Source organism: Giraffa tippelskirchi, chromosome 12 (genome assembly GCF_054371585.1).
Source record: "Giraffa tippelskirchi isolate mGirTip1 chromosome 12, T2T-mGirTip1v1.2.pri, whole genome shotgun sequence".
Lineage (NCBI taxonomy): Eukaryota > Metazoa > Chordata > Mammalia > Artiodactyla > Giraffidae > Giraffa > Giraffa tippelskirchi.
Window position 1 is genome coordinate 87,707,141 of NC_137286.1, and position 13,461 is coordinate 87,720,601.

At 40.0% G+C, this 13,461-nt stretch overlaps 1 protein-coding gene across 1 annotated transcript in view; it reads right to left on the reverse strand.

Annotated features, from left to right (window-relative positions):
• Nucleotides 1-13,461, reverse strand: part of CPB2 (carboxypeptidase B2) — a 54,905-nt gene that overhangs the window by 3,347 nt on the left and 38,097 nt on the right. The window contains exons 9-10 of the mRNA XM_081547356.1: nt 6,752-6,954; nt 2,935-3,022 (exon numbers count right to left, since the gene is read on the reverse strand). Coding sequence (XP_081403482.1) covers nt 2,935-3,022; nt 6,752-6,954 — 291 coding nt within the window. The remainder of the gene's footprint in view (nt 1-2,934; nt 3,023-6,751; nt 6,955-13,461) is intronic.

Below are 13,461 nucleotides of genomic sequence, written 5' to 3' on the forward strand. Positions count from 1 at the left end.
GTCACCTTACTCAACTCTTAGATTGTTAATAATATTTTTGGTTGATTTCCTACTGTTTTCCAGGTAGACAATCATATAAGAAGCAACATGACAACTTTTCTTCTTTCTAATACCTGTACTTGAATTAATTACGCAAGTGTTTACTGAAGTACTGAAAAATATTCATCAACAGTGCAGTAGTTAATTTACTCATTCAGCAAATATTTCTAATAGTTATTATTAACATCTGACATTTATTCTTCCAACTATATTTTTATGCTTACACATACACACAGATTTGTAGTGAATGAATGCATGCATGAAGATGGAATTATTTCATCAAAACAGGATGTTTCTCTAGAAGTTCCTCCAGCCCTGAAGGAACAATAGTAGAGAAGACGATGGGAATCAAGAAAGGGGTGATTCGTGAAAGGAGGTTGTGGCCCAGAGCAAGGACCTGGGTCAGCAAAGGCAGAGACAGACCGGTGACAGCAAGAGACAGAAATATCATGTGGACTAGCCTGGCCTCAGTTTGTCCTGAGATTGTCTGGAATGATTGAGGAGGAAGAGGGAGATTCTGAACTTTCTAGTAATAAAGCCTCACATACTAAAGTAATTTATTCAGTATGAATGTTTTCACCCCCCTATAGATCATACCAGTTGAAGGAAATTCTGGGACTTCGAGTGTATTATCTCAAAGCCTTTTCACATGCCATTCCCACTCCCTGGTTCTTCCCCACACCTTTGTTTGGCAACCACTTCAGGGTAGGTCTCACAGACATGTCACCTACCAAGAAAGATCTTCCCAGGCCACCTGGGCTAAGTTGCCTCTCTCTCTGGCAGTCATTTTCAAACCTATACGCTTATTTAGGAGAAGACTCTTGAGAGTCCCTTGGACTGCAAGGAGATCAAACTAGTAGATTCTAAAGGAAATCAACCCTGAATATTCACTGGAAGGACTGATGCTGAAGCTGAAACTCCAATACTTTGGCCACCTGATGTGAAGAACTGACTCATTGGAAAAGACCCTGATGCTGGGAAAGATTGAAGGCAGGAGGAGAAGGGGATGACAGAGGATGAGATGGTTGGATGGCATCACTGACTCAATAGACATGAGTTTGAGCAAGCTTTGGGAGATAGTGAAGGACAGGGAGGCCTGGCATGCTGCAGTCCATGGGGTCATAAAGAGTTGGACATGACTGAGCAACTGAACAACAACAACAAATATGCTTATTTTATGTTCTTCATTATCAATGGGATTATACTATATTTTACTATTTAATTGTTTACATCATAGATTGGCAAACTTTTTCTGTAAAGAACCAGATAATTAATATTTTAGGCTTTGAGGGCCACGTAGTCTATGACAGAACTACTCAATTCCACTGTCATGAAAGTTATACAGACAATATGCAAATGAATGAGTGGTGTGCTCAAATAAAACTATTTGTGGACATTGAAATTTGAACTTTATGTAATTTTCACATGTCACAAAATCTTATTCTTCTTTTGGTTTTCTTCAACCATTTAAGAAATAGAAAAACCATTCTTAGCTTACAAGCTATCCAAAAACAAGCAGTGGGCTAGATTCGACCTGTGGATTATAGTTTGCTGATGGATTGTTACATGCTTATTTTCTGTTTTCTCTTCTCCCGTCTCCCCCTCCAGTTTCAAAAAGAGCTAAATTGTTTGTTATTCCCTCTGTGGATACAAAGGAATCCCTCAATAAATACCTTCCAGCAGATATTAATTTAAGATATTTGTTAAGAACTTGCCAAATACATTTTCTCATCAGTGTGATATAAACAAAGGATGTTCAACTCCAGCGTGCCATGAGCTATACTCTTGGACACAGGTTGTCACTTAAAAGCATCTAATGTAAATGGCATTCCAAGATTTGTACAGTGTTCAACCTGCACAACCGTACATGGTAGCCTTGGACATCTTAAACATTGTTTTGAACTTTGATGACCTTTTCTGCTTTAGTCAACTAATGTGATACCAACTCTATAATCCCTACTCTATAGGAAAGAGCATAATTTCTTGAGTATCATTTTGGTTCCTTTTTTTAAATTTATGTATTTTAATTGGAGGCTAATTACTTAACAATATTGTATTGGTTTTGCCATGCATTGACATGAATCTGTCACGGGTGTACATCTGTTCCCCACCCTGAACCCCCCTCCCACCTCCTTCCCCATCCCATCCCTCTGGGTCATCCCAGTGCACCAGCCCCGAGCACCCTGTATCATGCATCGAACCTGGACTGGTGATTTGTCTCACATATGATAATATACATATTTCAATGCCATTCTCCCAAATCATCCCACCCTCGCCCTTTCCCACAGAGTCCAAAAGACTGTTCTATACATCTGTGTCTCTTTTGCTGTCTCGCATACAGGGTTATCATTACCATCTTTCTAAATTCCATATATATGCGTTAGTATACTGTATTGGTGTTTTTCTTTCTGGCTTACTTCACTCTGTATAATAGGCTCCAGTTTCATCCACCTCATTAGAACTGATTTGAATGTATTCTTTTTAATAGCTGAGTAATATTCCATTATGTATATGTACCACAGCTTTCTTATCCATTCATCTGCTGGTGGACATCTAGGTTGCTTCCATGTCCTGGCTATTATAAACAGTGCTGCGATGAACACTGGGGTACATGTGTTTCTTTCCATTCTTGTTTCCTCGGAGTGTATGCCCAACAGTGGGATTGCTGGGTCATATGGCAGTTCTATTTCCTTTTTAGTATGTATATTAATGTATCTTTGTTCAACAATGTCATAGCTATTATTCTTCCATTTCCAATTGTTATAATCCAATTGTTTTACGTGTGACCATGTTTTAAAAGATTCCACTTAGAAAAATTAAATCCACACAGAAAAACCAAACACAAATTTTTTTAGTACCTCACAGTCCCCCAAGATCTGAAGAAGAAATACTTACATAAACTTTCTGAACCACTACCATGTGTGTATTTGATATTTCTATGAATATTCTCCATAGCATAGACTGCTTCTCTGGCCACAAGAGACTGAAATCAACAGAATATGGAATTTCAGTTAATGTGCAGCTTTAAAACAAGACAGGTACAAGTTTCTAAAAAAAAACCCCAATCATATAGTAATTGAACCAGCCTGTAGATATGAAGAAATAGCAGAATGGTTGTTGTCAGGGGCTGGGGAGGAGGTGGGAAGAAAGTGCAGATACCGGTCAGAGAATACAAACTTCTAGTTATATGGTGAATAATTTCTGAGGCTCTAAAATACAGTCTGATGACTCTAGTTAACAATACTATTTTATATACTTGAAAGTTGCTAAGAGAATAGATATTAATAGATAGATTAATTAATAGATAGATTTTTCTTACCACAAAAGAAAAAACAATTAGGTGATGACTATATTAATTAACTTTATTGTGGTGATCATTTTACAATATATATATGTATCAAATAATCACATTGTACACTTTAAATTTACACAAAATTAAAAGTCAGTTATATCTCAATAAAGCTAAGGGAAAATGGTAAAATGAAAAATTTGCATTTATCCAAAAGGTAAATTGAGAAGAATAAATTAACTTTTTAAAATGTTTTTCTCTTTATGGAAATCACAGTTGGGTGGCTACAAACACAGATCCTTCCAATATAATGAAATTTTTATTTAATTTGAAGAAAAAAGAATTATCACATGCCTTTTTAAGGAATTCATTCATTTTGTAAAACAAAGCATACATAACAAAGTTATACTGTAAGAAAAAGTATAACTATATTTCAAAGACAAACAACTAGGCAAAATTATCACCGAGCTTTAAACTCAGCTTCTCTAAACAATATGCACATCTCAGGTATGGATGATTCCCTCCTCATCCTTCTCACAAACTCTATTTCTTTTTTTGTGTAAAATGTGCAAAGGCTCATCAAATAAAAAATATTACATCCCTGGAGTGCAGCAAGATGGTAACTAAATCCCCTGTTATTTTTGTTTCAAGCTTATGCAGATCTTTTCTGAAACTGGCACTAGCATTATAGTATTTACTGTTGCTCCTTTGAATGACCCCAAGGAATATCAGTGGATATGATGCTGTGTCACCCCCTGCTCAAAATAAGTTTTAATGGAACCACATGATCTGCAGAATAAAATGTAAATCTATTCTGACCTTCAAACAAGCTAACTGTTCTTCACAAATGGACCTCATTTGCTTTCTGAGGGGTCAACTTCCTTTTCTTGCCCCTACATTCCCCTGAACATAATCCCTGTGGGGAAGCTATGGCCTCTGCTTAGAAAGTCTTCTCTTCCCTGTCCACTGTAGAAATCCTATCTTTCAATATCTGCCTGAAACTGTACCTGGTCCTTGACATCACTAGCACTTTACCATTCCTTCTTCTTTATAGTACGTTACATCTTCAGTTCAGTTCAATTCAGTCGCTCAGTTGTGTCTGACTCTTTGCTACCCCATGAACCGCAGCAAGCCCCCTGTCCATCACCAACTCCCAGAGTCCACCCAAACCCATGTCCATTGAGTCGGTGATGCCATCCAACCATCTCATCCTCTGTTGTCCCTTTCTCCTCCTGCCCTCAATCTTTCCCAGATCAGGGTCTTTTCAAATGAGTCAGCTCTTCGCATCAGGTGGCCAAAGTATTGGAGTTTCAGCTTCAACATCAGTCCTTCCAATGAACACCCAGGACTGATCTCCTTTAGGATGGACCGGTTGGATCTCCTTGCTGTCCAAGGGACTCTCAAGAGTCTTCTCCAACACCACAGTTCAAAAGCATCAATTCTTTGGTGCTCAGCTTTCTTTATAGTCCAACTCTCACATCCATACATGACTACTGGAAAAACCATAGCCTTGACTAGATGGACCTTTGTTGACAAAAGTAATGTCTCTGCTTTTTAATATGCTGTCTAGGTTGGTCATAACTTTCCTTCCAAGGAGTAAGCGTCTTTTAATTTTATGGCTGCAATCACCATCTGCAGTGATTTTGGAGCCCAAAAAAATAAAGTCAGCCACTGTTTCCACCATTTGCCCATCTATTTGCCATGAAGTGATGGGACTGGATGCCATTATAAGTCCTCAAGGTGGAGACTTGATCCCCTCACTTATCTGTTTCCGTCTGAATGAGTTCATAAGGCCACCCTTAGCTATCCCGGTCAGAAGGGAGTTGTACCATCTGTGCCACTTATTTAATAGTTACTCCTTGAAGAAGGGAGTGGCTATCCTTCCCAGTATTCTTGGCTGGAGAATTCTACGAACAGAAGAGCCTGGAGGACCACAGCCCATGGGGTCGCAAAGAGTCAAACACGACTGAGTAACTTTCCCTTTTCATACTATAGAGCAGGGTCACCAACCTCCAGATCACAGAGTAGAACCAGGCCACACAGCAGGAGGCGAGTGGCAGGCAGGCTAGTGAAATTTCATCTGTATTTACAGCTGCTCCCCATCGCTTGCATTACAGCCTAAGCACAACCTCCTGTCAGATCAGCAGCAGCATAATAAAGGTAACATGCTTGAATCACCCCAAAATTATCCCCTCCACTGATCCCTGGTGCCAAAAAGGTTGGAGACCACTGCCTTAGAGTACAGCAATCTGTAACATTTGCTAGTGGCTGAGCTCTCTAACCATATAATATTCTCTTAAAGGGCAGGGCCCTACCCAATGCTTCTTTCAGTGTCCATCAAACACAGTATTTTACGTGTAATAACTCAACAAACACTTGTGACAATAGCAATCCAAAAATAACTCAAAATCACATTAAATCTATTTCCAGATCATGATAAATACCCTCTCACTTCTTCACTCACCAATCAAGGAGCTTTCCTTAAAAATTTTCCCTTGAGAAGAAAAAGAAATCCTAAGTATTAAGTATGTTTCTGTTCTAAAGGAGTTATCTTTAGCAACTGCAAATAACTTTACATTTGTCATCAGGAATCGCTAGCCCCTAACATGGCTATAATTTATTCTGTTAAGAGAACCAGGAAAAAACAAGTCAATGAGAAATAAACCACTACATAAAGATCAGACCTTGGGCAAGAACTGGAATGTTGCCATAGCACTTCCATTGACTAGAGAGCATCTAGGGTGATGATTTGTTTAAACCTAACCACAATCCATCAAGAACACTTGCATCCTCATCTTTTGCCATCTTCCCCAAGCATAGAATATCTGTGACCAAAAAGTGGTTGAGGGAGTAGCAGACTGTGTAAGTCCTCTTTGAACTCACTGTACCATCCACTGCATTCCAAAAAAGGAGGAAGGGTCTTGCCTCAATGCTGAAATTGGAGTTGCTTTTAACAGGACCAAATCCCTGCAAGTAAGGGAGGTCAGTGTAAAAATAATTCCCAATGCTAATATCAGATCAGTAAATATTGTGCTAAGACTTGACCTGTGGCAGGCTGCCATAGAAAACTAGCCACCACAAACAGACCAATAATTCCAGAAAGTCTTGTCCTTGGCTTCATATGTAGGTCAGGTCAAGGTGGACTGGTTTCCTCCTGACATCCCAAGAGCTTGTCTGATGCTTTCCTAGGTAGCCCCTCTGCTGGACAGAAGTTCATGTCCTCAAAGGAAGGCTCAGTTCTTTACAGTCTCTCAATGAACCCTGGCCCAGGGTGACTCTCAAAAGAGTTAGATCAAGATAGAAAGCATCTATCCCCCTTCATGCTCTACGGGAGAATAGTTTTCCCCACAGTTTTCGACTCTTGAACTAAGTATTATTTTACTTATGAAATGCTAACAAAAAAATGAATTAAGCAGCACTTACCAGTTCCTCGTGGTCTTTGCTTCTGCCTCGGCTGTAGGAATACGGAAACACTATCTTCTGGGAGTAGGAATGCATGCTGATGTAAGCTTTAATGTGCTTGATATTTTTTCTCAGGAAATCAGCCACCGCCTTCACTTCTGGTTCTGACTCAGGGTAAGTTCCACAGTAGATTTCTGAGCATGAGTGACTTGAGGCACCCTCCCCTGGAGTGAAATCGATGGAGTGGAATTATAAGGGGCTACACTTCCTATTTGTGATCTCCCTGGCAATGTATTCTCCTAATATCTGGGTGTAACATTTTTAGATAAACGGATTTGCTGGAGCGCTCTAAACATGTTTGTGACAATGTTATCGATGCTCTGTTCTCCCGATGCAGGGGGCCTGGAGCTCAGTCCCTGGTCAGGAAACTAGATCCCACATGCAGCAACTAAGAGTTCACATACCGAAACTAAAAAACGGAAAAACAAAGAAACCACATGCCACAAAGAAGACTGAAGATCCTGCATGAGACAACTAAGGCCCAGTGCAGCCAAATAAATACATAATTATTTTTTAAAATGTTGTCTGTGTTTATTTTGAATTCAAAATGTATATGCCTTCGTAGCAAACAATCCACCAGTTGTGGCCTAAGGGCAGCTATTTTGCAGCCTCAAGAAAGTGCTGTGAGAATCTCAGAAATGCCAGCTCTGCCTCTGAATGTGTGGTTATATGAGAAAAATAAACCTCATCTTCTCTATTCATTGTAAGTTTGGTTTTTCTGATGTGTATAGTTTGGTTGTTGTTGTGCTCAGTTGAGTCAGACTCTTTGGACTATAGCCAGCCAAGCTCCTCTGTCCATGGGATTTTTCAGGCAAGAATACTGGAGTGGATTGTCTTTTCCTTCTCCAGGGGATCTTCCCGACCCAGGGATCGAACCTACTATGTGTCTTGTGTCTCCTGCACTGCAGGCAAATTCCTTACCACTGAGCCATGGGGAAAGCCAGATATGTGTAGTTTAAAAATCACTAGTTAATACAGCCCACAATAGAAAAGTCTCATTTGGGAACTCAGGTCTGCTTTCAGTGCTACTTCTAACCTGCTAAAAAGATTAGTAAATAAAACAGGATGGCAATATTTGGTGCCAGAATAATGCATGTCTATTCCTTTGAGAAATTAGAGTAAGCATCATTTTAGATGGCAGCCTGACTCTAAATACTTCTCTTTTCTGTACCTAAGTCAAGGGTTGGGGCCCAGGGAGCCACCTCTGTCCCAAAAGGTTATTCTCTTCTAGAAACAGTTTATTAGCCTCAAATCGCCTCCTTCACTTGTGTTCTGCCAATCAGAATCCCTCCACCGATAACTTGAAGTGGAGATGCAGTTTCTAGTTTCAAGCTGCTCTCTTGAAAACAAAGAAGATGACAACAAAAACAGTGCCAGCTGACTTGCAAAGAACACAAGTTGTATGTCAGGAACTCTGCTTAAACTTATAGGGAATATCTCACTCAATCTTCACAGCAAATCTATGAAGCAAATGCTGTTATTTTAGGAGATGCAAATTGGGCATTGGGGTGGTAACCATTGTTTACAATAGATGCTATGGAGCATATTGTTAATCATCCCATCACTTGATTTCAGTCTTGGCATTGCCATTTAATAGTTTTCTGGCTTGGGTGATTTTTTTTTAACCTAAGTCAAAAGCTGATGTAATCCAAATTAGACTTTATAGAAAAGAATAATGGTAATGAAAGATGAGGCCTTAAATTGAACACCACTTTCAGACTTTCATTATAAGGACTGTCTGGAATTCCCATTCTATGTAACATCAACAGAACTTACTTGGCCCCGCAGGAAATCTGAATTGCCCATATGTTCTCTAGCTTCCTGAAGCAACCAAGCAAGACAAATTCTTTTAATTCAATGGCTGCTTTACATTAAAAAAAAAAAAGCCACTTTTGGCACAACATGGGTATTTGGCACCATCGGCTTCTAACAAGTTAGAAATTTTCATTTCAAATATATATTTTTTGGTTTTATTTTTAAAAATGCCATTTACTCCATAAGGCACTGCTAATTGTTAAGACTCAACAGTAACAAAAGAAAACAAAAAACATTCTAATCTTGTATTTTGGCCCTTAAGCTGTTTATTCCTCACTTGTATTTCAATCAGTCTTCTAAGTCAGTTCAGTTCAGTTCAGTCGCTCAGTCGTGTCCAACTCTTTGCAACCCCATGAACCACAGCACGCCAGGCCTCCCTGTCCCTCACCAACTTCCGGAGTCTACCCAAACCCATGTCCGTTGAGTCGGTGATGCCATCCAACCATCTCATCCTCTGTCGTCCCCTTCTCGCCTGCCCTCAATCTTTCCCAGCATCAGGGTCTTTTCAAATGGGTGAGAAAGAGTAGAATTATTGTACATGTCCTAAGAGACAAAGCGATATTGATTTTTTAAAACCTATCTGTACCTTAATTTCTTTTATCTATTAAATGGAAAAATCATAAAATGCTTTGCCCAGTGCCTGGCATATACTGAGTGCTCAGTAACTATTATTTATCATCACTGTCGTCATCATCACATGGATTGGGACACAGAGAAGGCCAGTGTGCATTGCAGAGATGAGATGAGCAGAGAAAGGACCCACTGAGTCCCCTACAGTGCTCCAGGCCCAGCTTCAGTCTGTTTCCAAGGTCTGCCTGAATCCTGGTCCTTGGGATCCATGGGCTACTCCATTATCCTTACAGAGTCTGCCTTTCTTACTTAAGCTTGCTTCATTTTCTTCCTTTTACTGCAACAGAAACAAACTTAATGTTTGTTATACTTCCCCCCCACCCACCCAAAGAAATGTTGTGCTCAGGTCTTTGTGTTAGTTTTTAATCAATAATGTCATTGGACAAACCATTTTTGATAGTTTAGTTACCTTTGAATACTTTTATTTAACCCCATAGGTACAAGTTTATCATTTCAAATGTAATCAACATAAAAATTACTCGTGCGATATTTTGTGTTACTTTTTCATTCAAAGAGTCTGGTGTATATTTCACCTTCATTGCATGTCTCAGTTTGGACAAGCCACATTTCCAGTGTTCCATGGCCACATGTGGCTAGAGGCTACTGTAATGAACAGTGTCACCTCAGATTCTCATTTTGTGACCATCATTCTAAAGATTTCAAACTTTTGTTTGAAAGAGCCATCTAGAGTCAATTTGTTTTTCAGATTCTGTTTTGCCTTTAAATAGGTATGTTAATATGGGCAAGCCACTTCATCTCTCTCAGCCCAAATGCTTCATCTGTACCAAGAGGTGCTTGGTATTCTAGGTCCCTTCATGTTCAATCATTCTTTGATCTATAAGCAATGGAATCAAAAAATACCTGGAATAGTAAACTCATTGAGACAAAAAGTCAGTTAGAAACTGCCAGGGGCTCCTATGGGTGGTGAACAAGAATTTCTGTTTGGGATGATGAAAAATTTGGGGAACAGATGTTGGTCATGGTTGCGAAAGATTGGGAACGCACTCAAAGTCACTGAACTATAGTTTTTAATGGTTGAAGTGGCAAAATTTTATGTTATATATGTTTTACTATGATTAGAAAAATTAAAAGGCCATAAGGTCTCTAGGAAAAGAAATGAAATACTTTTCATCCAACACCAGTTGCACAAACTTTGTAGTTTAACTTAACATTTCAGGAAATGAAGAGAGTTGTTAAAAGAAGTTTGAGACCAGAGATCCTCACAAATACCCCCTGTTGGAGACTGAATTCTTCTCTCCCCATGCATGCTAAGTCATTTCAGTCGTGTCCGACTCTGTGACCCTATAGACTGTAGCTCACCAGGCTCCTCTGTCCATGGGATTCTCTAGGTAAGAATACTGGAATGGGTATCCACGCCCTCCTCCGGGGGATCCTCCTGACCCAGAGATCGAACCCAAGTCTCTTACTACTCCTGCTTTGGCAGGCAGGTTCTTTACCACTAGCACCACCTGAGAAGCCCCACTCCACCCCCAATTCCTATGTTGAAGCCATAAGCCATCATGTGTTATATTTGGAGATAGGGCCTTAAAGGAGATGATAAAGTCATAAAAGTAAGGCCCTGATCCACTATAACTGGTGTCCTTATAAGAAGAAAGGGACACCAGGGATGTATGCACACAGTGAAAAGGCTGTGTAAGGACACAGCAAGAATGCAGCCATCTGCACGCCAAGGAGAGAAGCCTCAAGAGAAACCCAGCCTGCTGATAACCTTGATCTTGGACCTACAGCCTCCAGAACTACAAGAAATACATTTCTCTTGTTTGAGCCTTCCACCCTGTGATATTTTGTTATGGTAGCCCAAGCAGACTAAGATATCCCTACCTCTATTTCCAGCTCCAACACAAACACACACACATATACACAATTTTAATACAGAGGAAAGGTAAAATGAATATAAAATGAGTAAGTAAGCTTTGCAGGACAGCTGATGGTGATTGCAGCCATGAAATTAAAAGACACTTACTCCTTGGAAGGAAAGTTATGGCCAACCTAGATACCATATTGAAAAGCAGAGACATTACTTTGCCAACAAAAGTCCATCTAGTCAAGGCTATGGTTTTTCCGGTGGTCATGTATGGATGTGAGAGTTGGACTATAAAGAAAGCTGAGAGCCGAAGAATTGATGCTTTTGAACTGTGGTGTTGGAGAAGACTCTTGAGAGTCCCTTGGACTGCAAGGAGATCCAATCAATCTATCCTAAAGGAGATCAATCCTGGGTGTTCATTGGAAGGACTGATGTTGAAGCTGAGACTCCAATACTTTGGCCACATGATGCCAAAAAAGTGGCATCACTGGAAAAGACCCCAATGCTGGGAAGGATTGGGGGCAAGAGGAGAAGGGGACGACAGAGGATGAGATGGTTGGATAGCATCATTGACTCAATGGACATGGGTTTGGGTAGACTCCAGGAGTTGGTGATGGACAGAGAGGCCTGGCGTGCTGCAATTCATGGGGTCGCAAAGAGTCAGACACGACTGAGTGACTGAACTGAACTGAACTGATGGAAACACAGACATAGAGAACAGACTTACAGACACGATTGGGGGTAGGAGGAAGGAGAGGGTGGGATGTATGGAGAGAGCAGCTTGGAAACCTACATTATCACATGTGAAATAGATAGCCCATGGGAATTTGCTGTATGACTCAGGGAACTCGCAACGGGGCTCTGTAACAACCTAGAGGAGTGGGATGGGGAGGAAGGTGGCAGGGAGGTTCAAGAGGGAGGGGACATATATACCTACAGCTGATTCATATTGTTGTTTGGCAGAAACCAACACAATACTGTTAAGCAATTATCCTTCAATTAAATACAAAAAAGAATAAATTTTTTTTTAAAAAAATGAATAAATAGGCTTGATATTATAATTTCCTGTTCCTAAGTGAGGTGCTCTTTCAGATTCTTTACAAAGTATTATAAAGGCACATTCTATTAATAGTTGTAGGGACAAGGAAGAGATAAAATTTAATTCTTTTTTTCTCCCTGTCTTGCTCACAAAATACTGAAGAGATGCTGCAGCACTTAGCAAAAAAAAAAAAAAAAAAAGAGTTCCTTACTGTTATTTTTTGTTTTATTTGGAACTCTCTCTTATCTATAATATATTCTTGCTGCTTCTGTTCCTGCTTTTAACTCCTGTAACATATAATAATACAACCGCAGACCTAATCAGGGGTCTGAAATAATTTTTGATGACAATAACAGAAGATATTTTGACTACTTGGTTATTCAAATTAGGTTACATTAGTTTCACCATAAAAAACATTAGGTAAAATAGAGTAGTAAAAAAAAAAAAAGCTTGCAGATAAAAGAAGTTTCAAAAAGGAACTTATATCTGAAGAGTGACTGTCAGACTCAGAAGAATTTCAGCAAATTTGAAGTCAGGCAGCCTGGCTTTATATCTCAGCTCCGCCACTTCCTAGCTCTGTGCTGTTGAGCAAGGGACTTAACCTTTTCGAGTCTGAGTTTCTTCATCAATGATGTGTAGATAATGAAACCCAGGGGGTGAAGTATATAAACTACTCAGCACTTAGCAACTGTCAGCTCTGTTTATTCAGAGGCCCTTGATAATTAGCTGCTGCTTCTCTGACTCCCTCCTCAGTTATCACTGCCATGGGGGTCTTTGTGCTTCGGTGGGCAATTGTATTGGACAATCTTAATGATGGCTTTTACAAAGAAACCACTAAATGAGTCCCTTGAGCCTGAGGCAGGATCAGCTATTATTTCCTGTGTTTTCTTCCTATGTCTGTGGCTTTCTTAGAACAACTTATTTCATGCACAGATTCATTTGAAGAACTTTCTGAGACGTGCTCTGCGTGGCAGGTACTGAGCTAGGCAATGGGTAATCCTCCCTAGCCTCATGGAGTTTCTGACTGAAGAGGGAAGAGGAAGTCAAGAAAAAAGTACTCTACTGTGACGTTTTTGTATCTATTAAGGTGGCCAAAAAGTCCATTCAGGTTTGTCCTTAAGCTCTTACTCAATGAACTTTTTGGCCAACCCGATACATTGTGACAATGATGAAATTATGAGTTTTCACTTGGGCTTCCCAGGTGGCACTAGTGGTAAAGAACCCGCCTGCCAATGCAGGAGACATAAGAGACATGGGTTCAATTCCTGAGTCGGGAAAATCCCCTGGAAGAGGAAATGGCAACTCACTTTAGTATTCTTTCCTGGAGAATCCCATGGACTGAGGAGCCTGATGGGCTACAGT